Genomic DNA, 23,582 nt, shown 5'->3' with positions numbered 1-23,582 from the left:
GCCTGGGTGCTTGTAGATCCTACAGGCGATGTGGCTGTTGGGCACTGCCTGGTTACACCCTGGCTGTGGAGAGCAAGCCCATGCACGTTCACCCTGCCACCATGCAGAATTGCACTGGGTGCATCTTGGAGCCTCTGTATTGTTTTTTATAATATTCCTCTCCTGGGTGTTGAATACTGTAAAAGGAGTTTTCAGCCAAAACTCTGAGTTCTCTTTCCTGATATTATGATGCTGCAGTCTCCTGAGATCCTGATGGCAGGAAGGTTTGTTTTCTGCAGCTTAAAATGAATGTTAAAAGGGATATTTCTATCAGCAAAATGTTTTGGGGTCTTGTTTCCTTGCTAGTTAACAGTTTTAATTGAAAAAGCAGTCAATAAGGGGATAATGCATTTTGTAATGGCATTTTTCTTCTGAGGTTGTGGAAAATGCTATAATTATGCAGATAATTAAACCCTGTGAAGTTAGTTATGATCCCTGGCAAAGGCACAAGGAAGTCATGAGCCAGGGTTTGCCCAGAGTCTTGTTCTGAGTCAGACACAGAGCCCAGGAGTCCTGGCACCCTCTTTCTCATGAGTCATGTGTCTCTCGTATGTCCTGCATCTCCTCTGTGGATGAAATGACATTGTAGAAATCAGATTGAATAACTCAATATTTTGGGGTTGCGTATGGATAGACCAAATATATGCACGGGTAGGTGCTAGAACCTCTTTAAAATGCAAATTGTTTTCTTGCTAATCTGGCTAATTTCTTTAACCCTATTTGCATCATCGTGCATGGTTTTGTTCCTGCCTTTCCCTTGAAGTGATGTACCACAATGCAGATCGCCCCGAATCCACTGTCACCTTGCATTACCTTCCCCAACATGATCCAGCGTGCTGTGACTGATACAATCCGACTTGATGTCATAAACTGATGCCTCCCGTGGGGGAGAAGAAACACATTTTCTTGTAGCCCATAAATGTTTCACAAAAATGGCTTTGCAAGTGATGGGGTGCCCACCCCTTTCCTTTTCTGCTTAATAAGCTGTCCCAGAAATGAGCTCCGTTCTGCAAGTGCTCAGCCCACTCCAGCCCTGCAAAGCCTTTCAGCATGTGCTGAGCCCTGACGGTGTCAGCAACTTTAGCAGCTGGATGGGGTCTTCTTGCACGTTACAGGATCAAAGCTACTACGGATCCCTGCTGGGTTCCCTTTCAGAGCCCCTGTCACTGGCTCACCCCTAGGATATTCACTCTTGTCTCCCTGAAATTATGAGCAGAGCGTAGTGAATAGAGATCACTGTTCTGGCAAACAAGCGTTTTGACTCTGCTTATTTTCACATTGTGTTTCTGTGAAGATAAGGACATGGAGAGATTTCAATCATTGGTGCATATGCTTAGATCAAGCATATGAAATATAATAAAAAGGACAGATAGCAGCAGCATGCAGTGCATGTGGTAAAGCTGTCACGCGGGGCTGCTGCAGGTACTGCAGTCAATAGTGACAGTTTAATAGTAGCCCTTGCATTGATCTGCTTTAGTCTGATGGTTTTAGACACTTCTTATACCTAATAATTTAGCAACAGCAACTACATGGAGCGGTGGATGCAGTCAGTTCCAACTGAATTTGAATGAAAAACAACCAAAAGCTCTTAACAGTTGCTGATTCTGTTTCCAGACGTGAGGGAGGGCTAATATATCCATCCACCCATATCAATTGGCCTAGTAACATGTTGAAGGGTATGTCTATGGACTGGCAGATGAAGGAGAGGCGTATAGACATTGAAATACTCTGTTCAGAGAAGCAGGTATTTTTAAGATCCTCCAACAGGCACGAGTTTCCTTTTTTTGCCATTTTCATTAAGCATCACAGAAGTTCTCTGAGGGAAAAGTAGCATTTGATACAATGCTCAGATAGACTTCAAACAGCCATGTGCCTCATTTACAAAACATACAATATACTGCAGGGGCTGGGGACTGTGTAGGCTCGGTTCATTAGTGGCAGGAGCAGTCTCCTCTTCCTGCTAATGGCACTGAAGCTGTGTCTCCACTGCCTGCTCTGCATGCTGAGCACACAGGGCTTATAAGAGATGGATGCTGATGGAAAGCTGAGATGAAATGCCTTGTGGATTCGCAATGGTCTGGCTCTTCCCTCTGCGTGTACTCCCTTCCTCTTGAGGATGGGGTTGGCCCTGTAAAAGCTTTGCAGAGACCTGGCTGTTTGGCAGCTCTGTGGAGAGGAAGAGCCCTGGCCGTGCTAATGGCTGCTGTCCTCCTGCCAAAACTGTTTTGGTGTTTTTTTTTTTTTTTCTGAGAAGTGACTTGCCTACAAACTCTCCAGGGTTGGAGGATGACCAGTTCATCTCTATTTGTGCATCTCCTGGTCCTGTCTTTTGGGGGTGGGTATGCCACAACATGGGCCATTTTTTGGGATAACAAGAAACCTGGGTCTGTAGGCACCGTGAAGTTGATGGAGGAGGTGTCACAGGGCATGTATGTGTCCACGATGTGCAGCAGATCCAGAGCAGCACGTTGGACACTGGCACCAAGTGGTACTTCCGTGAAAACATTGATCTTTTTCTTTCATTCCAGGGGATGGCCAGGTTGATTTTGATGAATTTATGACTATTCTGGGACCTAAGCTGGTATCATCGGAAGGCAGAGATGGCTTTCTGGGAAATACAATAGACAGCATATTCTGGCAGGTAAGTGGTCGTTTTTTCAAATGCAACTTTAGCCAGCTGTCAATAGCTTCTAGAACTGATTTGTTGAGGAGCACAAGATGTTTTGCTAAGCGTGAATGTTCATGTAAAGGCTACTGGGGCCCATCTTGCTGAGTACTGTCTTACGACCATCGCGTGTTGCTGGAGGGACCTGCTATCAGCTAAACACTGTGCAGGATGAAGGGAAAGCACTTAGTGTGGATGAAATGCAGCCGACCACAGCAAAGCACCCAGCTATTTGTGCAACATGTATGGGAGAATTTTGGAATTCAGTTTTGGAAGAGAAAAACATTTTTCTCGATGAGCCTGTTGATTTAGGAACATTGAACCTGTCTGGCTGCTTTCAGAAATGTGCCGCTGTTCAAAGTCCCTTGGCTGTGGCAGAGATGCTCCAAGCAGAGCGAGGTATGCCGTGCAAGTCACATCTGATCGGTGCTTCTGCCGCTAATGCAGGTCTGAGGCTGAGGGTAATCATGTTGTGCCAGTGCAAGTTTTACCCCAGGTGTTGCCCTGGGGGGGGTTGGTTTCAGGCATCAGAGGGGAGGCAGGTCTGGCAGCAGGAGCTGCCTTACATCTGCTGTGCAATGTGACTTTAAACAGCATTAGACCTTCCTGAAAAAGCAAGGACAGTCCAGGCTGTTACAGCGGGGACTGAAACTCTCCCCAAACACAGTGCTGCACATTTCTTGCCAATGGATTACAGGAGTGGCTTCCTGTGAGATTACTGCTCATTTCATTGATCATCCAGCAGCCTTTGCTTGCTAATAAACTTTAGCTGTTACCAAGTTTATGTGAATCAAAAGAGTCAAACCTGGATATAAGTGTTTCTGTCTTCTTTTACTACCCTCCAGCACTGTCCAGGCTGAATTGGGTGGAGCTTTGTAAAAGTCTTTTAAAAACTTGTTCCTGGCTTCCTGGCATGTGACAAGAAATAGCCCTGGAAAGCTCCGTCTGGATTCTAGTATTTGGTCATCAAAGCAAGAGTTTGGCATTGGTGGAGCCACAGTGGGCTGTAACATAAACGGGGGGATGCGAGAGCTAAATGCACACCATGAAGGGCGGGACTGTGAGAGTCACAAATGTTTTATTGCCTCCACTGCACCTTGCCAGCTGCATCCCAACACAAGAGCAACGGGGAGAGGAGGAAGCACTGTCCCCTTGCACTGAGCTGCTGGTGCCTGTCCTGGTTTCAGCTGGGATGCAGTTACTTTCCTGCTTAGTAGTGGGAGCAGTGCTGTGTTTTGGATTTAGTATGAAAATAACATTGCAAAAACACTGATGGTTTTGGTTGTTGCTGGGTGATGTTCACACCAAGTCCAGGACTTCACAGTTTCTCAGGCCCTGCCAGCCAGAGGCTGGAGGGGCAGAAGAAATCGGGAGGGGACACAGCCAGGACAGCTGACCCAAATTAGCCAAAGGGCTATCCCATCCCATGGGACGTCATGCTCAGTATATAAACTGGGGGGAGTTGGTCGGGGGCTGCCAATTGCTGTTGGGTGACTGGCTGGGCATCAGTCGGCGGGTGGTGAGCATCACTTGGAGGTTTTTTTACCCTTTGGGTTTTGTTCCTCTCTCCTTCTCTCTCCTCTTCATTACAATAGTTGTTGTTGGTTTTATTTTTATTACTATATATTGGTTTATTTCAATTACTAAATTGTTCTTATCTCAGCCCACAAGTTTTACCTTTTTGCTGATTCTCCTCCCCATCCTGCTGGGGTGGGAACGAGCAAGTGGCTGCGTGGTACTGAGCTGCCAGCTGGGGTTAAACCACAGCAGTGCCTTCCAGACCCCTGGCAAGACTGGCCTCACCAGAGCCGTTCAAGAAGCAAAAACAGTCTTTGGGAAAATGAAGTTCATGAGCTGAGCTGTTTGAAGGGGAAGCAGAGAAGCCTGGAGCCCTCCCTAAAATTCAGCTCACAGGTTAACCTGCTGCCATTTAGTGACCCTCCAGCCCATGTAAATGCCTGCAGTGGCTTTGCTCAGAGGAAGCAAGGAATGGAGGACCTGTGCTCTGGTTTTAGAGCAGCAGGACTCCTGGGCTCGGCTTTCACCTTGCTCTTTCATGCAGGAGGGACCATGGCGCTTGTGCCCTCCAGGCTGCAGTAGGATGAGTAACAGGAGTGCAGAGACTTCAGGTACCTGGCCCTACCGTGGGAAGGGACAGCCGTGGGGGCTGTCTGCAGACAGCAAAGCTTTGACTGAATTGCACAAGTGCTCCAGAGGCTCGGAAAAAAATGTTTGTGGTTTTCTACTTGTAAGGGTAAAAGAACATCTCTACACAGCACTTTCCTGGATTTCAAAGCCCTTAAAAAGAAGGCTTTGTCTCACATTTCATTTCTTCTGGGGTAGGAGAGTTCACGAAGAATACAATAATTTTGCTGCTTATTCCCAAAGAAATGGCAAGGAAAAAAATCACATGGGGACATGTCATTCAGGGAACAGGTTCCCGTTGCCCATTCCTACCTGGTTTTACCCAAGCTGATTGCTGGGCTATAAATCACCTTGTCTTTAAGAAAAGCATTTATCTACCTGCATTATCCCCAGCAGGATTACATCTGATTCGAAACAAAGCCCTTTTCAGAATCAGGGCTTGGCTGTTTCCCATATCCCCTTGATGTGCAGTTTTCACATTTGCTGGAAAGGAACAGCGGGGAGAGAGGGGTGAGTCTGGGTTTCTGATAGAGCACTTGACCCCTGCAATCATCTCCAAAGAACAGTTTTAAGGAGGGGATAGTGCCCACAAGGACTGGTGACAAGGGGAGCGAGGGTGGAACAAGAAGGGACAACTTGCCTTGGTGTCAGCTGGCCAGGTGGTGCTACCATGAAACCTCACCCCAAAGCTGCAGGCAGCAAAAGACGTCTTGAAGAGGATCTTATATCCGTCCCAAGGGGGGAGAAAATTCATGTTGGCATCCAGAACATGCCTTCCCCTCTTCCATCCAAACAGCTTCCCTCCAACTGTCACGATTTTGGCTCTCAGAGTATTTCTGCCAAGGGTCCAGCTTTCTATACCGTGGCACTTCTGTGCAGACTCTGTTCCAAACACGCCTTAATAGCGCTTTAAATAATGCAATGACAGAGTTAAATAATAAACAGCAGCAGAAGGAGAGAGGATTTCAAAGGAACAGGCGAGGGCCTGGAGATGCATTTGCAGATGAAGCTGGGAGTGAGTTGGTGGGATACAGGAAGGCGGTTCCAGATGGCAAAAGCTGCAGAGGGGAAGGATCTTACAACAGTGGTGGGGCTGCAGGAGGTGGGGAGGGGGTAGAAGCAGTGGAAGAATAGGGAGGAGAGAGAGGGATCATTCATGGAAGAGGCAGGCTTGAAATAATAGGGAAAGCATGCATCCCTCCTGTCGCATGTGTTGCCTAAAGAGCAATGGTCAGCCTGAGAGAAGCAGGATTTGGCCAAGACCTGAGCGTTGGCAGTTTGAAGAGACATGGAGGGTCTCAGATACATTTTTCCTCCTTGATTTCCCACACGGGCTTTAAATTGACTCATACTGGTGTGTGTTTAAGATGGCTGACTCTTGCTTTCTCAGGTAGCAGTGATCAGTTCTGCTCCAGTTAGAATGGCTCTCCGTGGTCCCTCAACTGGGTCGGGAGGTATTTACGGGGAGGGAAAAATCATCCCTGCAAATACTATTTCAGGCTAAGCCCGTATAGACCATTGATATCAGGAAAGCTGAGAAGGGTGGACTCTCCTGCATCTCCGAGAAAGTCCATCTTTCCCTGGTGAGATGCCGCGTGCACCAGGCACTGCTCTGAGGAGAACAGCCCCGGGTGCCTCTGGCTCTGTTTCCAAGCGGTTTTCTCATCCTTGTGCCAACTGCGTGCAAATGGAAGTGACGTGTGCCCATGCACAGACATCTGAAACTGTCTTAAATGTTTAAGACAGCCTGAATTTTTTTTTTATTAAATACACAGCTGCCTGGTAACCATTAGCCAGTCCTCAGTGTGCAGGATCACAGTCAGGAGGAGTCTGAAGGCTGGAAGCACCCTGTGAAGCCCCATTCTCCCCAGTTTGGGGCAGAACCGCCGTGGCAAGCGTGCAGCAATGATGCAGGCATCCCCTTTGGCTGCTTCTGTAGGGTCTGCATTTATCCAAAACAAAATGAGAAGAGCATAGATGCGATTTTCAGAGTACCTCTTGAATGCTGTTCTGAAAGCCGGTGGGAGGAGATGAGCCTGGCCCTGCACAGGGGTGTTTGACTTCCCATGGTCTCTTGCAGGGTGTCTCGCCCCTTCCCTTTCCATCTTTTTCCTTCTGTATTTTTTAGAGTGGCCACCCATCACTCACCTTCCCATGCCCACCTTCTCTGAGCTGCTCCTGCTGGTCCTTGCACTTACTGTCCTAAAGCTGGTTTTCTTTAGTGTGTCCAGCAGAGTTTTTGCAGTGGTGCGGTGGCTGCTTCATGATCAGAGAGATGCTATCTGATCAGTTTTCAGGCATGAGAATTTGTTTTTCCAGAGCTTAGGGGATATGAGTCTGGTTCCAGTTACGCGACGAGGGCTGTGTTTTGTACAAGTGAGTTTTGAGGCATTTCCAAGGCATGGCCATTCAGGTCTGTAAAGCGATTTAGATCAAGTGCGTTACAGAAAAGACAAATATTGCTACCAGTAAATATTAGCTCTTTTTTTTTGGCAAACAGACTCCAAATCTGTCCATTGTGCCTAGCCACTGTGAGCCAAAGAGAGGGATGAAAAGAGAGGGGAGAAACTGGAATTTCGTATTCAGTTACAGTTTGTGTCCAGATTGTTTCTAAGTGCAAAGACCCTCAGCTGTAAATGTTAAATAGTTTGCACAGGACACAGTGTAGAGGATCTCCAGGGTCTAGGGGTAGGCAACAGGAACAGAAGTAATGATAATCTTGGATTATAGGCTTTTAATTAAAATAAGCTTCTCTGTCTTGGCTAAAATGCTTTTTGAAGTCAGAACAAGCCTGAATGCTTAAGCAACAGGAGTGCATCTGCATCAGATGCAGAATAAATTCTGTACCCAGCAGCACTGATGAGATTATTTTGAAAAGTCAATACTTTCCATGGTGATCATTTGAGAGGCAAAGTGCTGCCTGCTATTTTTTTCCTTCTCTCTTTACTGTGTGCACATGGAAGCTGCAGGGAACATCATTTCAGCCAGCGCTAATGCATTGCCTGTGCAAGGGTATCTGGAAGCTTTGTCTTGCATGAGGGGACGGCACTGTATCATCTGCTCAGACATGGTGCCCATTCATCGCATTAGGTATCGCCCAGTATAATTCACTGGTGTTTGGGAGGAGGCTGGTTGGTTTGGGATAAATAAGGCTGCTTTGCAGGAGTGGGAAGACCAGAATACCAACGTGGTGCTTTGGGCTGTGGAGGTGCTGCTCAGAGATCTCATTTTTCTGCTGTAGAGATGTCTTTCGGTTTTTGGGGGGACAGCCAGAGAACTGGGGAGGCAGGTCCCACAAACGCCACAGGTCAGCAGCTGCTCATGTTTTCTGGCTTGGGAAAAGCTTTTAGTTTCTCCAGACTTCCACATACCTTTGCTAGGGGGAGGAATACATTGGGATTTATGATCTTTGGGGGGTGAGTGGGTACAATCAAAGCTAGATCCCGCAGCACCCCTGGGCAGGGAAGGAGGGATAGCAGGAGCAGGCCAGAGGCAGCAGCAACCCCTGTGCTCCCGCACCAGCAAGCACGGCAGCACGCACCAAAGGGCATTTTCTTACCCGGATGCAGGAAAAACAGACCAAGGTTCACATCCAGCTGTATGGTATTGCTTCTGGCACTGGCTGGGGAGGGGGATCAGGGGGTAAAGGGGGGCTCAAAGATGGCTGTGGACATGGGAGAGTGCAGGGACGTGGCTGGGATGGGACACGGTGGTTTTGTCATCCCAGCACGGCTGCTGAAGCTTTAATGATTTGCTGTGCAAAACTGCCCATCCATAAGCTTGTTTGCAGTTGTCACTGCAAATGCAACAGCGTCCCGGGGGAGAGATCTGGGCTCTTGTGATCTGGTCAATCAATTAGTGCTTTAATAGAGTGAAATGAAGGGGAAAATGTGTGGGAACCTCGGTGGCACAGAGCAGGGTACGGAGAAGCCATGGCAGGCAATGGTGTTGGAGGGAAGGCAGCGGATGAGGGGCCGTGTTGGAGCTGCGCTGCCTCCAGCAGCACTTGGCTCTCTACAAGGACAATTTTGCTTAGAGAGGGATTTTTCTTTATGAAGTCCAGTAGATAAACCTAATGCAATTTCTCCCTGCATGTGAGTTTTCTCCCCTTGTCCCTGCAGAGGAGTTAATTTGATGATGGCAAATTAGCCTTGCTTGAGTTGCAGAGAAAACGTTTGTGTCTCCGTGTGCAATTTCACATGGTAACAGATCCAACTACCCCCCACCACTGCGGACCGCGGCATTGCTGGAATAGCAGCCTGCCTCTCGCAGTGGGGCTGGCATGGGGTGTACATGGCCTCCCCTCCTCACCGTCCTCCTCCTCGGCTAGTGCAGCCCCTCTGTGCAGGAGTAGGATACGGCTAAACCACGGGACAGGCCATTTTACATGTTGCATCACAATTTTGTGATGGTAGTGAGCTGCCCTGCTGCAAATAGCTCTTGATTTTAGGATTTCAGCAGCTGCTGTTTCAGCTTTTCAAAGAACCTTCTCAGATCAACTTCTATGGAGGAGGAGTTTTGCGGTTCAGGGTACCACCTGATGCTCAGGGCCGGTGTGGCTCCCAGCAGGGCAGGTTTTGCAGCTTGGCTGTAGTTTAAACTACAGTAAATTTAGACTGTAGTAAACATGTAGTTTAAAGTGGGTGAGGAACTGCTGCTTGGAAAGAAAGCTGAGATTCAGGGTGGAAGGTATGTGCACCCTTAGTGCCCGTGTAAGTGGTCTCCCTCTTGGTGACTGCTTTGGGGTTTAAGTCAGGAAATGTGCAGCTGAAAATTTGGGTGCCAGAACCTGATGGATGTGGTCAAGGACGGGCAGCTGGGGCTGTACCATTGCACCACACACCTCCCTGCACCCACCCACCGAACAAAACCCTCCACCCCACAGCAGTGTTTTCAGTGTTAGCAACATCAAGGGTGCCTACATTTTGGTTGTTGAACCTGAAATATCTTAAAGGGATTTCCACAGAAAAGAAGTTCTGTACTTCTTAAAGATCTACACTTTCTCGGGTTTCCAAGCTGGATACTACCAAACTGAAGGACTGGGTGAAAACCTTGGCATTGCTTCTCCCACAGAAACCACTGAAATTTGGTCTGGGAGCCAAGGCAGACACCTTTCCTGTGGCAGCTAATACTGAGCTCTGCTCTGCTGGAGTCATAAAGTTCACCCAGTGCACCATTAGCGCCAGTGTCCTGACCATGTTTCTAATTTCAGAAATTAAATGTGTCCTGCAATATCTGTTCCTACTTTTTGGATTTGATGTGTGGTTTCCTTGTATCCAGATTTAAAATGTTATGAGAATTTCCATTGCAAGGATGCAGATGATTGTGTTGCGGTGATGAGCAGGGTGACTCCGGCCACGTAGCTGGTACAGACAGTGTGCAATTCATCTCAGCTAACCCGGCATACTGCTTGGACTCCCTTTAGAGTTAATAGAAAGAAAGAGCCACTTCTAGGGCGCAATTCAAGGGATCTGCTTTAGGCATCAACCTCAGGAACAGATGCATCATGCTTCAAACGTGCCATTTTTTCTCCATTTGGTATAGAAAAGTGGCTTAGATCAAGATGTGTGCACCGGGGACAGCTAAATGCTCTCTGACGAGTCCCACCAAGGGTTTCAAGTACCTTTTTGATTTATGTCCAGGAAGCCAGCTCTGCTGGTGCTGAGGCTGTTATCAGTGCAATGAGAAGAGTTCTGGTTGCCTTTTTAAACCTTCTTCCATTGACAAAGACGTTCTCACTGTGTGCTGCACTCCGTGGTTAGTGTTGCAACACAGTGAAAGCTGGCTACTTGCAGGTGATGAATCCATCGGCAAGAGACTTCTCTTTGTTTGTGGTCTGCACAACCAGCACAGAAGCGCTGTCACAGCTGCTGATGTAGATGTGGAGAGGCTCGTGGTCCAGATCGTGGTGGTAAGGACAGCAAGACTGTCACATCCCTGCAAGCCCTTTGCAGTGTGTGGATTTGGCAGCAGGCAGGAGTGAGCAATTGTGTTTGGGTGGCCTCACTTTTATCTATTTCTATGAAGGGACATTTTCATCAGTACACAGTTTTTGCTGTAACAAAATCATTTATCTCAAGTCACCGGGATCAAATTTATATAGCTCGATACTGGAGACACTGGAAATGGCAAAGGTTTGAAAGCAGTTGTGAACTAAAGCAGGACTGGTACCAATAGCAGGAGAAAAAACAAGACTACATTGTTCAACTGTTTTTTACCTTCAGTCAGCTTACTTATACATTTAGCCTTCAGAAATGCACTACAGCTGTGGTTCAAAGTCCGTTTAAAACAGAGAGTTTATATGAAGAGGCATCCTGCCTGCTGAATGACAGTGTACGACTGCCCTGGCAGGTGGTGATTTGGCTTTGTGCACTCTCTGGAGCACTCACATACAGATCATTCATCCAACCTTTACGGTACAGAGGTTATTTTTTCTGTACCAGCTTATATATAAACTCAGTCTGCAGCTCCATGTGTCATTGGGGTTTTTTTGCCCCTGCCTGATGAGTGATATAGGAACTGCACTGCGGTTTTCACAGTGATTTGCTTAGAAATGTAAGCAGCAGCGCGTAGGAAAGGTAAATGTGTTTGGTCATTATCTGATGTGTACCTGGGTACCAGGAACGTGGGCTGGGGAGAGAGTTTCTTGCTTTTTGTGGACTCCTTGCTGAGGGGGTTCAGATTCCCCAGCATCTCTGAACGCCATCGTATATCTCTGGTGCTGGTTTTGTTAGGGCAGGTGCATTTTTTTTTTCTTTGAATGTACTTTGATGCCTTTGAAAGGTGACGGAGCAGGGGTGGCATGTTTCATGCAGAGGAGCTTCAGGAACAACAGTTTTGGCTTCAGATCCCATATTCCCTGCAGCCCCAACGTCAGGAAGGGGGTTCTTCCAGAGCCGAGGCTCCACCAGTCCTTAAATCCTAAGCCAGTGCTACATCTCAGGACCCATCTTTCCCCTCTGCACAAAGACAAGGACATGCAAGGATCTGCAACCCAGATGTCACCAGAGGACACTACCTTTGGCTTGCCTAGATACTTCATGTTCTTGTGACAAAATTATCTATTTCACTGTACTGCTATAATTTTGTTGAGGGAAATTTTAATTGGCTATGAGGAAAGTCTGATTTTCATGGAGATCAGAGTTCAGAATTTTAAAACAGATGTGATGGTGGTGACCTTTTTCTATTTCTTTTTTCTGAAGAATCCCCACTTTGAGATGGAAATCTATCGCTTGCTCTGTCTCCAAGCCCTGGGTTTCCGTAGAGTAAAACTATTGTGAAAATTTCACTAAGGTTTTAAAAAGAAGTATAAGAGGGAAAAACAGGGGAAAAAAAGACATCTCATCACTTATAAACAACAACACAAAAAAAGCTAAAGTGTTGGCAAATCTTTACAACAAACTAACGTGTTTAAAAAGAAAAGCGACCTTTTACGCGAAAGAAAAGGGAAGAAAAAAGAAAAGAGACCTCTGAAAAGATACAAATGGAGAGCTGCAAAGGACCACTGCGGTGGGGACGATGGGTAGCTCGGGTGATGGCTGCAGTTCGTTGGTGCGAGCTGGAGGAGCAGTGGATGCGGTGGCATTGAGGAGGAGCCTCCAGCTCCTGGCTGCCAGATAATTTCCACAGCACAATGTGTAACTCTGATTTTCCCAGTGTGTATCCGAGGTTTTCAGCACAGTTTACTGAAACCTGACATCTGAAGCCAAAAGAAACCTACCTGGTACCGTCAAACCCTAAGTGACACCCCAGTGAGATATTATGCTTCTCAGTTTTATCAGCAAAATACCTCGTGTTGCAGCCTCGGAGGGCTGACAGCTGGGCCAGCAGCAGCTGCTGGAGCATCTCGGTGCCTCTTTCAGGTTGCAGCAGCAGGATGCCCAGACCTGCCAGGGTTCTGCTCGCACAGGGGCACAAGGAGCAGCCATGCTGGGCATTGCCTGCAGAGGGGAGGGCTGTCTCCCGGCTGCCCGTGCCTTGCCATGGTGGCTGTCTCAGCACCTCTGTGGTGTGCCCCTCCAGCACAGGGCACAGCCTGGCTGTCCCTGACTGGTGTTACTGGGGAGCAATGGTAGTGGGTAAATTGGTGGCCCTAACAGATAGTTCCCCAAGCACCAGCCATCTTGAGCTGCCATAAAGGTGGAGATGTTTCCCTGACCATCCAGACAGGGGTTTATCCCTGGTCATCAGGATGGAGATGTTTCCATGGCCATCAGGATGGAGATGTTTCCCTGGCCATCCATATGGATGTTTTTCCCTGGCCATCAGGGTAGACATGTTTCTCTGGCGATCAGGGTGGAGATGCCCTGGCCATGCTGCAGACACAACCAGCTCCATCCTGCCCCTGCCCTCAGGTGGAGGGCAGGGGAAGATGGGGAAATGACTGTCTAAAGGCCACCTGTGGCCCTGAGACCCCATTCCCCTCCATGCTGACCTCTCTGATGGCAGGACACGGGACAGGGTCTGAGCCACGCACCTCCCCCCACTTCCCTGGGGTCTATGCAAGCTCTTGCCTTGGTTTCTCCAAGAACTTGTGCCACGAGTGCTGCCAACAGACTTGTCAAACTTTGAGGGTTTTTTTCAGTTTGGCAAGAATTTCTTGGGCTGATGGGTGATGTGCAGGTACCGAGAGCATGTTCCCAGTGCTGTAAGCATCACCTCCCGCTGCAAACAGTGCCACTGTACTGGCTGAGCCAAATAGGCTCTTCCCCAAGGTCTGACTTTACTAATACGATTTTCCAGCAGAGAGATACTGTAATTTTACCAGGTGGGTGGGAAGATGCTGATCTTCAGGACAAATTCCTTAAGGTCTTTTTTCAAACAAATTTGCCGCTTCATTGTGAAACAGTTTCTTTGTTTGCTTTCTGTGCCATCATTTGGCTATCTGTGGAGGTTTGAGTATATTTCTGTGCTGGAAAAGAAAGAAATCTTACACTCTGAGATGCGTGCAGTCTCCAGAGCTGGTAGTCCTGATGTAGTCTGGAGAGCCACACAGGATTTTTTTAATTATTATTTTTACTGTTGAGTAACACATAACACTGCAAAGTAGTTATTAAAATAAGTAAATACGTAACCGATTACATTTACTCACAGTTGAGAAAACAGATCAGGATGCAGATGCTTATGGCAGAAGTCCAGAGACCTCAAGAAAGCTGGTGGAAGTATTCAATATATGTGTGAGCTTGGTGGGAAGCGTTCAAAACTGATTTTGATGCTTCTTTCATGGAAATAAGCAGATCTAGCATGTAAGGGAAAGATCTTTGTTCAAAATGAGCCAGGATAACATTAGAGTTCCCTCCAGAGGTATACACTGATGTCCAACTTCCCATCGCTGAGCAGAGACACAAATCTCAGGAGATAACCCAGAAAGGTCCACAGGTGGAATTCATGGAAATGCCCCGTTTTTGGAGCAGAGCATAGAGGACGGTTGCCTTCCCCTGAAGGAGAGATAGGGGAAAAGAAAATAATCATAGAAAAATGATTTGCATGTTTTTAATCTCTTTCTACTCTTGCTGAGTGTGTTAGTTTAGATTTTTTTCCCCCAGAGGCTGGCTTGCTCAGGGGTTGTTAGTACAAGCCAACACTGTCAATCCATCAGCTCCCCCTGCACGCACAAAGCTCCAGTTCCTTCGAACTTTGGGATGTGACAGAGCAACGAAAAGACAAATGAAATAAAATTATGCTTTTTAGGGGAGCAGAATCTGAAAAGAGCTGTCAGAAAAGCAGACAGGCTGCATGTAGGTTTCAGGAACAGCGATCCTCTGTGAAGATAAACCTGTGAACTTCAGCTTTCAGCACTTGTGTCCTTTGTATTGAGACAACTGAGCCAGTAATATTTATTTTATGGCTAGTTGGTTTGCAGGCACATGCTTTCACAAAATCAGCCAGTATGTTAGGTTAAAATATATCCTTTCCCCAATACTAGCTGCTTCTTGCTACATATCAGCTCCATCCTTGCATTTTTCTAACGTCACATCTTCATTACAGACCGGTGTGAAACTGCTACTGAACTCCCAGCTCAGAAATGCTCTTGCAGCATTCAAATAGCCACAGTAGACTCAATCTCTTTTTCCTACTGACATTCAAAAATGCTTGAATCCCAAGGGAATTTTCAGAGCAAAAGTGGAATATATTGTAATCGTAGAATCAAATGATGATGAAACCCTCCAGGGATTGCTGGTTCAGCTCAGGAAAGGCGTGCACTGGAGTGCTGCAGAAAGAGGACACCTCTTTCCTGGGCTTTTTGTTGTTTTGTTAACTTTGTAAAATGTTTAAGAGAACAAGAAGAAACCACTATGGTGGTGGTAAGTCCAGGCAGGTGGAGAGGGACCTCAGCTCTGGTCCTGGTGTGTCTGGAGCCAGCTGAGGCTTTGCTGCCTTCTGCCTCTTCTGTAGGTTTGCACGGCTCCATGTTTCCTCCTGTGTAGGACAGGGCTCACTAAGCACTCGATTTAGGGGGGAAAAAAAATCACCATTTCAGTTGTGCATGCCTCAGAATAGAGGTGAATGGTGAACAAGCAAACCTGTGTGGGACAGGGCTGGACTGGTCTGAAATAGCATCCCAAAGTAGCCTTGTGGGCTGGAAGGGGATGTAAGCCGGCTATCCCGAGCCAAACCTTTGGGTCTTGCTCTCAACTTGCTCAGGCAATTTAAATTTGTTCTTAGGTTTGCATCTTCTTGATTCATGCTGGGCACAAGGGCACAGGCAGGAAATGCTGGCATCAATCCAAGATTGGGATCTTAGGAACTAAGGGAAGAGCTGAGTCTTGTCTACTTTGCTGTGCTCCTTCCTCCCTTATTGAAATGGTGCTTTCATTTAGGATAGCTGGATAATGCCTTAGAGAATATTGACGCTGATGATTAGAGACAATCAAAATGTTTTCATGAATCCAATTTTATTGAAATATTACCCTTTGTTTTTTCCCAACTGAAACTTTCATCAAAGACACTTTGAAACTGCTGTTATTCCCAGAATTTCTGCATTGTTTTTACTGAATATGTGCCTGTTCTGTCTCAATGTTTTAAAATGCTTTTTACTCACAAGTAACACAGCATTTTTATTTTTCTGGAGCATGTTTTTCACCAGACAAATCAAATGGGCTTTCTATTATGTCATTTGTAACAGAAAATGGATCCATTTAGGACCTGGCAAAATGAGAATTACTTTACCATATTTGATAGGGGGTTTTCCATTTTTTAAACTCCTAATTTGTCAGGTATAGCTATCAGGCACAGCATTTGGTTGCTACACATAGCCTGGCTGGCTACCGAGCCAGTAGAAATGCACCTGATTTAGGGCAGGTATCTATAACTGGTGACAGATACTTGCAAATCCTGCTACACTACTGGGTTTTGAGTGCATTTTTACTATTTCAGTGGTGAATTGTTCTCTCTGCAAACTTCCTACAGATGTCTGTGGGTTTCCCCAGGGTAAAGATGATCGTGATCCATGTGCTGAAGGATACTCGCTCCTCTGGTAGCTTGTATCTTGCTTTTCTGACAGCCCCTCTCTCTGTGATGGTTCTCACTGATGCTCCTGGCCATGGCCAAGGTCAAGCAGGGCTGTGCCGTGGCAGGGTCCGGGTAAGGAGCAGTGCCAGCCCTGGGAGCAGGGGCAGGGGAAGGGCTGGGAAAGCCTGCCGAGCTCTTCTCATCTCCTCGCACAGGCCAGTCTGATTGCTTTGGAGACAGATGACTGTTGATTGCTGTACAGGAATTAAATTAGGTGAGTTGAAAACCCGTATCAATCACCGTCATGCATACTTGCATATGAAACATAGACTCAAAAGGTTTATGGTAATCAACGTGGAGTAGCTGATTAAAGTCCATTAAAATTCACTAGAAAAAATTCTAATCCTCTCTCCACTTCCACCCCGGCTCTTTTCTGTCTGTTTGATAATCACTGCTGACTTCACTTATCACCCCCAACAAAGTGCCCCAGGATCGGACCCGTTACTGCTGGAATGATGAAAGCCCAAGTACGTGCTATACATGCACGTAGAAGCAGATGGGAATCAAGGGTAGGAATAATGTGATTTATAGCAGACAAGGCGTGGAATCTGTGGGAAGAAACACACTGAAAGTGGTCTATCACACTCGCGCATCCAGGGGCATAGAAGAAATATGGATGATGTTAAAATTTTAATTGCAACAGGAAATGATGGTTTCAGAAATCCAGTGGTGTGTGGTTTACTGCAGCTCAGAAATTTCTAGTGAATATGGTATCTTGATTATATATATATATATATATTCTCCTTTTCTGAATGTGAAGCAAGTACAGTCTCTGAGGAGACTGCTTCTAACTTTCCTTCTCTGAATGTGTCTGTTCCACAACGTGCAGAAATATCCCAGTTATCCATACGAGCTCGTTATGGACCTCATTACGAGACGGTGCCCACAACTAAACCTCCATACGATTGTTGGCATTATTTTGCCTGGCTCTGGCTGTTTTCAAAACCTCCAGACCTGTCTTGCATATGCCCTTTGATAGACATCTAAATTGCTCCTAGAATTAAATCACCATCCATTTGATTTATCACCTGCAAAATTAAATCCTGAGCTTAGAATCTTTTGATGAGTTTGGGTTGCAATTGTTAGGTGATGCCTTTGAGTAGACACTGGGTCTCTGATGTCTCAGAGATGCCACCACAGCAAGGGCCCCCAGCCAGCCAAGGCAGGGAGCATTGCTGCCTTGCCTGCTGTAACGTGGCTAATGGCAGATGCTTTTCCATCTCTTGGGTAGTTTTAATGCACCCCGGAGTGATTGTTAGAGAGCTGAGTGGGGAATGGAGTCCCCATTAAGCCTTTGTGTGGACTTTTGTCGTTCCCTGTTGATATTCTTTCGGGTTGTGTCAGCAGTTTGCCCTTCATGGTTCTGCCGTGCTCACCCTGCGTGCCGTGCCCCTGCCACTGTTGCCTCGCTCGCTGTGCCTCCCTCGCCACAGCAGCAGGGCTGTGATGCTTCTGTGCCCAGCTGTTCACCTCTCTCCGTCACAGTGTGCAGCGTAGTCCTTCCTAATATGCCCTTTATCCCATCAGGGCACTGGTTTGCCTTTTCTCTGTTCTGGTAGAGCACAGTTATGCTGATGATGCTTTTTGACCAGAGACTGGTACAGTTTCCATCAGGCCAAGTCTTGGACACTTACTTATCTGAATTCCTTCAATAAAAAGGGAGAGACAGGCGGAGATGCGGAAATACACCTGCATAGCTCGTCACAGACAGCCGTATGACGGTGTACGTATGCGTAGAGAAGCTCTGTGTTAAGAGGTTGTATTAATGTTAAAAAGCTGCTCACCTCAAAGAGAGGAGAAAAGGGAATCAGTGCTGTTCAGACCTGCTGAGACAGTAATTCAGCAACTTCGTGTGCTGATAGCATGATTTACTGTTAAAGCATGTGATTGCAGGAGGCTTTTGCACCGGGTCTGGCCAGCAACTTCTGACTTCTGTGATCAGCCCCTGAGCACATGATTGCTTTTGTTTTTTCCCTGTTACTGATCTGCAGATGATTAAGATAAAGGTTAGCATGCATGGGTTGGTCCTACAAAACATGGCTAATTTGTATGGCATTCCTGCCGACTTCTGTGAGGTCTGCCTTAGGTAAGCACTGTGGCTGCTCCTTGCTTTGTAGCATGATTTTTAGAAATTATCGTGTTGTTAGAGTGCGTTCTTGGAGATATTCTGAGCCTGAGTAGACACAGTCCTGGGCAACCTGCTGAAGCTTGAGCTTTGAGCGGGAGGTGGGAAGTGCAATGGTGGGGGTCCTGCAGAAAAGTAAGGGGCAGGAGGTACTGTCCAAGACCAGGTTTGGGCATGGGTTTCCAGAAACCTCTCCAGGCTCCCATGTTTCTGCAAAGCTTTTCAGTGCTGCATGCGCAGTGGGGCACTCTGGAATAGCTGCTGTTTGCATCGGTGTCATCGACTCGTCCTGAAACTCCCGTGATGCATGGAATACCCACAGCCACAAAGCTCCCATCCCTCTTCTCCTTCACAACTTCGCCAAGGCTCGGTCAGAAGTAAATCAGAGCTTTCCTGGCTCACTGTGGTTACAGCAAATGTAAAGTCATGATTTGTTGCTTGACCAGAGGCCGGGTCTGACTGTAACAGCGCAGCAAATGCCGCTGGTGCACGGCAGTCAACAGCCTTCAGCCCTGCAGGCTTTTGCTTTTGTTCTCGTTTTGCACATGGCCAGTTCCCCTCTGATGGGATGTAGCGACTGGGTTTTGTCGGCAGATGCTACAGATGCAAATTTCTGACAATAAACTGCAAAACACTAGGGGTGATTTCGTTTGTTGGGTGCTGTGTGCAAACATTTCCTCAAGTTTTGCAGGGCTCATGGATGCACAAGAGGTCTTCAGCATCTCCTGACTCCATCCGGGGCTGTCGCTTCGGCTGTTTTCACTCCGTGTTAGTCACGGGCAGGAGATGCACCCCTTTAACTCCACGGGCTGCGTTATGGAGCGATGTGATTTATGACCCCCTGAGCAGTGGGTTGTTACACAGCCTTGTGTGATAGCACACCTGGAGGAAGCAGGACACGGCTCTGGAGAATCCCTCTTTGTCAGCGGGTCCTGCTGCTGTCACCCTGGCTGTGCAGAGAGCTCACTTCACGTAACTTGATGCTCTGCTTAAATACAAAACCCAAGCAAACGTAATAATCACATCCAAAATAATGAATTTGAAGAAAATGAGATACGGAGGCCAGCCAAGAAGACTTTACAGTAGCTGGGGACAAACAAATACTTGATTATGAGAACTTGGTGTTTGCATCTGAAAGCCACAGCTAGGGGTCAAAACGTCTACTTGCTACAGGGATGGGAACATTTCTTGTTAATAATGCCAAAGTACAGAGCAGAAAGAAGACAGAGCAACTAGGAAACAGGACCAAACACAAACAGATACATAAATTTGAAGCAGACCGTTACTAAAATGGAAGTGGGAAGTGGAAAGCCTTAATATTGGGGATGGGCTCACACCTTAATGGCTGGAATTGGATTTCAGGATCTCTTGACCTGCTGGATCATAATGAAGGAAACGTTAATTTAAATGTTGATTGAAAATACTACATATTTGTGAAGAACGAGGGCATTTGCTGTCAGGGGGTTTTAAGCCAATTGCATTATATTTACTAAATTGGGGGATCTTTGGGGCATAATGACAATTCAATTGAATTTGAAGAGGCAGTAATATTATATCTCAATCTGCAGGTCATCGTGGGTGGTTGGATGATGAAGTCTCATTTGCTTTTAGTATGAACAAGACATTTACAGACTTTCAGATCTGACTTAAAATATCACTGACAATAAAAAGGTCACATTCTTCCAATATGTTAAACTCAGTGATTCATAAGTTTCTCTTCTCTTTAGCATGGGGTAAAGTACCTAAGCTGAAAGTAGTTCCTGTGTTCCGACCTGGAAAATCTGGTTTTTGGAATGTGGCAATGGGTAACGACCCTTGCTCAAGAGTAGGCACAATTTTTAGAGGTGATAGGGCCACATTTGGGAAGCCAGAGCATCCCAGTGGGCACCCATAAGCTGACAAAAGGGTGCATCAGGGTGCACACCTCTCTGTCAGACATCAGTCTGCGAGACACCCGTCATGTAACATAATCCCATGAGCAGATGCTGTCTCAGTAATTAGCTCTGCTGCTAGATGAAAGGCACATGCTGAATCGTGCTACGATTGCCTGCTCCTTTGCTGTAATTGCTAAAACATAGCAGTGCAAAAGGAGAAGCTTGGGCTATTGCTTCAGAAAGTTATTTCCACGCAGCTCAGGGGGAAAGTAAATCAGTTAATGGTTTTAATTAGCAATCTTTTCATGTCTTCCCCTCATTGTTCATGAGGAGTTCTGCAGAGCCAGTGCTCTTCCCTTTGCACAGATTGCAGAGGCATGCAGCACTTGGCCAAACAGTGTTTTGGTGCCAGCCAAGACAGTGGGATTCAAGCCTCCTCTCTCACTTTGTTGCAGCAGCAATGGACAGAAACACATGTTTTTTCTGGTCAAAATGGACTTGGGGATCCATTTTAAGGACCTTCTCCTGTCTGGTCCATAGAACCTCTGTGGCAGAGCCTGTACCTGGGCACATTTCTTGTAACTGCACTAATTTCTCTTATTACCCTCATTCCATTTCTCCTCTGGCTACTTGGGGAGTAAGTCCAAGTGCCCACATTTTATTTATTTAAGTCTATGCAGCAAGCAGGAATTTAACATCTCCTGGAGCTCTGTCTCAGTGTGTAACAAGGTATCAAGGGAGCATTCTGAAATCCCAGTAACTAATCCTATCACACAGGCAGAACTTGCAGTTGGGTTTAGGTTATGATTAGATCGACGAGATAAATTTTTAATTAAATTAGAATGATTCCTGGGTTTGATTGATGTTTCAGTTTTCACAGTTCCTGAAAACAGCCCCCATTAAGATCTGAGTGAGTCTGTGATGCTGAGGGATGCAGGGGTTATTGCCCCCAACCTCCTGGGGCAGCCAGGATTGCAAAGGAGGGACAGGCTGCAGCCTCAGCAGGTGGTGGAAATGTAAGCGATGGCTTTGGAATGGAAATGGCTAATGAATGAGATCATCTGCTTGGTGATCACTCAAAAACTCCTGTTATAACCTCGCTGAAATGCCACCTGCTGAAGACTTACAAAGCCCAAGCTCATCATCGTCAGGAGCACTCCAACGACTGAGGACTGAGTGCTTTGGGGTACATCGGAGGGGAGATTCACACGGGTGACCGATCGCACCAGTTCAGCACCTCTCAAACTTCCCAAGGTCAGGCAGGTTTAACCTTGAGAAAGATCTCAGCAACGTAGCTGGCATGCCTCTGGCACACAACCCAAGCTGTCATCTCTTTGGCAGCATCACAAGCAAACCCTTACCTGCTGAGAGGGCCATTTCCCAAAGCTCTGGACCAGTGTGTTGAGTCAAACCCAGGAAACCTTGTTTTATTCCCAGTCCCTCACCCCTGTCTGCATTCCTTCCCACTGAGCCATTGCTGTCCCAAAGTGTTCTCATGCTTATCAGTTTTCCTTGCATCAAAAGCTTTTAGCCCAGACAGTGTGGTTTTAATGCTGGCCATGTGCATTTTCCTTCCCCATCTGTTTTTTAATTGCATCTGAAATAGTTCAGAGGAAAAATCTCATCCTAATAAAATTAGCCATGATAGTCCCTAGGAACAGAGAGGAATGGGGCACCCACTCCCCATGTATTGTTCCAAGTCGCCCGTGGAGTGGATAATTGGAAATTATTGCAAGTGTGTGTGTGTGTGCGCGCGGGCGGGCATTTATTTTATTAATAACCTCTTCTAGCAGTGTAACAGACCATCACAGGTTACTTATGCTGCAAATAGATGCTGTGGTCTTGCCTGCTGAAAAGCAAATCGTCCTTTGCCTCAGCCCTTTGGCTGTACCTCTCAACAGCACTATGTACAGCAAAGAATGTTAAAAGCCATCATTTTTAAATCATCAGAAGTGAGAACAGGAAATGGCGCAACTGCTCGGCAGTGCTGACATTGCGTGCACCAAAACTAGCAGCTTCTGCCACTTCCCCGTGCTTCGGTCATCTCTGGGCCGACCCTCTGCGGTGACCAGAAGGCCAACACCAGCATTCACCCCTTTCCTAGGAGTCAGAGGAGGGGTTTGACTTGTTCCCAGTGAAGCACCCCAGAAGCACTGATTCCTTTTTGCAATCTGCCATTTTACCAGGAAACATGGGTCGCTGGGGAAAAATACGTTTCACATTTGCAGATATTTGTTCCCCTTTCTTCTTGCTCTTGGGGGTGAGCACTGTGTCTTGGATTTTGCTTACAGCCAGCCCTGTGGAGATCAATACATTGCTGTAATATGTGTAAAAGAATTGCAGATAAAGAAAAAAATGTAGAAACATGGTTTTCTTTCTGCTGCAATGCCTACCTTAGTGATGACCATAGCCTCCCACATGGGAAGGTCTGCTCCATCCTCCTCTGGTCCTCGCTGAAAAGCATTTAGCTGCTTTGCTTTTCTGTTGGGTGCTTTTTCCTACTGCTTTGGCTGAGATTTCCTCTATCTTTGGTTTATTTTTCTGTGCATGTGGAGCTGTGTATGTAGTAAGTAGTTCTCAGGACTGCCAAGCAGGGAAGCAGTCTCAGATAATAAAGTATTAAAACCAACCCCCTCCCAAACCCAAGCTATTATTTTCTTGCAGACATACTGAAAATGCAAAATCAACTTATTATCTAAGCATTCAGTCCTGATTTCATGATTTTATGTTTGGCTTTTATACACATAATATCCGTTTTCCACTTTCAAAACACCCAACAAAAATATAATTTCACAATTCACTGCTATTTTGTTTTTGCCTATTTTCAGTCCAATCAAACTCAGCAACAAAACAGCTGGCAGTTCAGATGCAAGTGTGAGCGCAGCCTGATGCGGTACATTTAGGGAATTTCAGACCTACCGCACTGAATCTGAGGTGGTAACTAAAGCTTGTGTCGAGATGTTGCCCCTGGCTGACCAAGGATATATACTGCCAAAATGAACCTTTGACAAATAAGCTGGTTTCTTCTTTTCATTTTCAGTGGGAAATGGGATGTTTAGTCAAAAGTATTAAATAGCTCATTTGCAAAGTGGAATTGTTATGAAATCCCATAAACTTTGAGACTTTTTGACCAAAGTGATGGCTCAGGCGGGGTTCTCGTACAAAGTAATGCAATGCGACAAGCTGATGAGTTCACATCAGCGATCTTTATTATCCATTCATG

The 23,582-nt window shown here is 46.5% G+C and overlaps 1 protein-coding gene across 3 annotated transcripts in view; it reads left to right on the top strand.

Moving 5' to 3' along the window:
- The window catches only part of CALN1 (calneuron 1), a 130,890-nt gene that overhangs the window by 65,271 nt on the left and 42,037 nt on the right, over window positions 1-23,582 (top strand). For all 3 annotated transcript variants that reach the window (XR_008819867.1, XM_056326654.1, XM_056326653.1), the window contains exon 4: window positions 2,568-2,680. Coding sequence is in view for 2 of the 3 variants with exons in the window: in XM_056326654.1 (XP_056182629.1) it covers window positions 2,568-2,680 (113 nt within the window). In the remaining variant the exon portion in view is untranslated. The remainder of the gene's footprint in view (window positions 1-2,567; window positions 2,681-23,582) is intronic.

The sequence above is a fragment of the Falco biarmicus genome, chromosome 1, assembly GCF_023638135.1.
Source record: "Falco biarmicus isolate bFalBia1 chromosome 1, bFalBia1.pri, whole genome shotgun sequence".
Lineage (NCBI taxonomy): Eukaryota > Metazoa > Chordata > Aves > Falconiformes > Falconidae > Falco > Falco biarmicus.
This window is presented reverse-complemented; position numbering and strand designations above follow the sequence as displayed.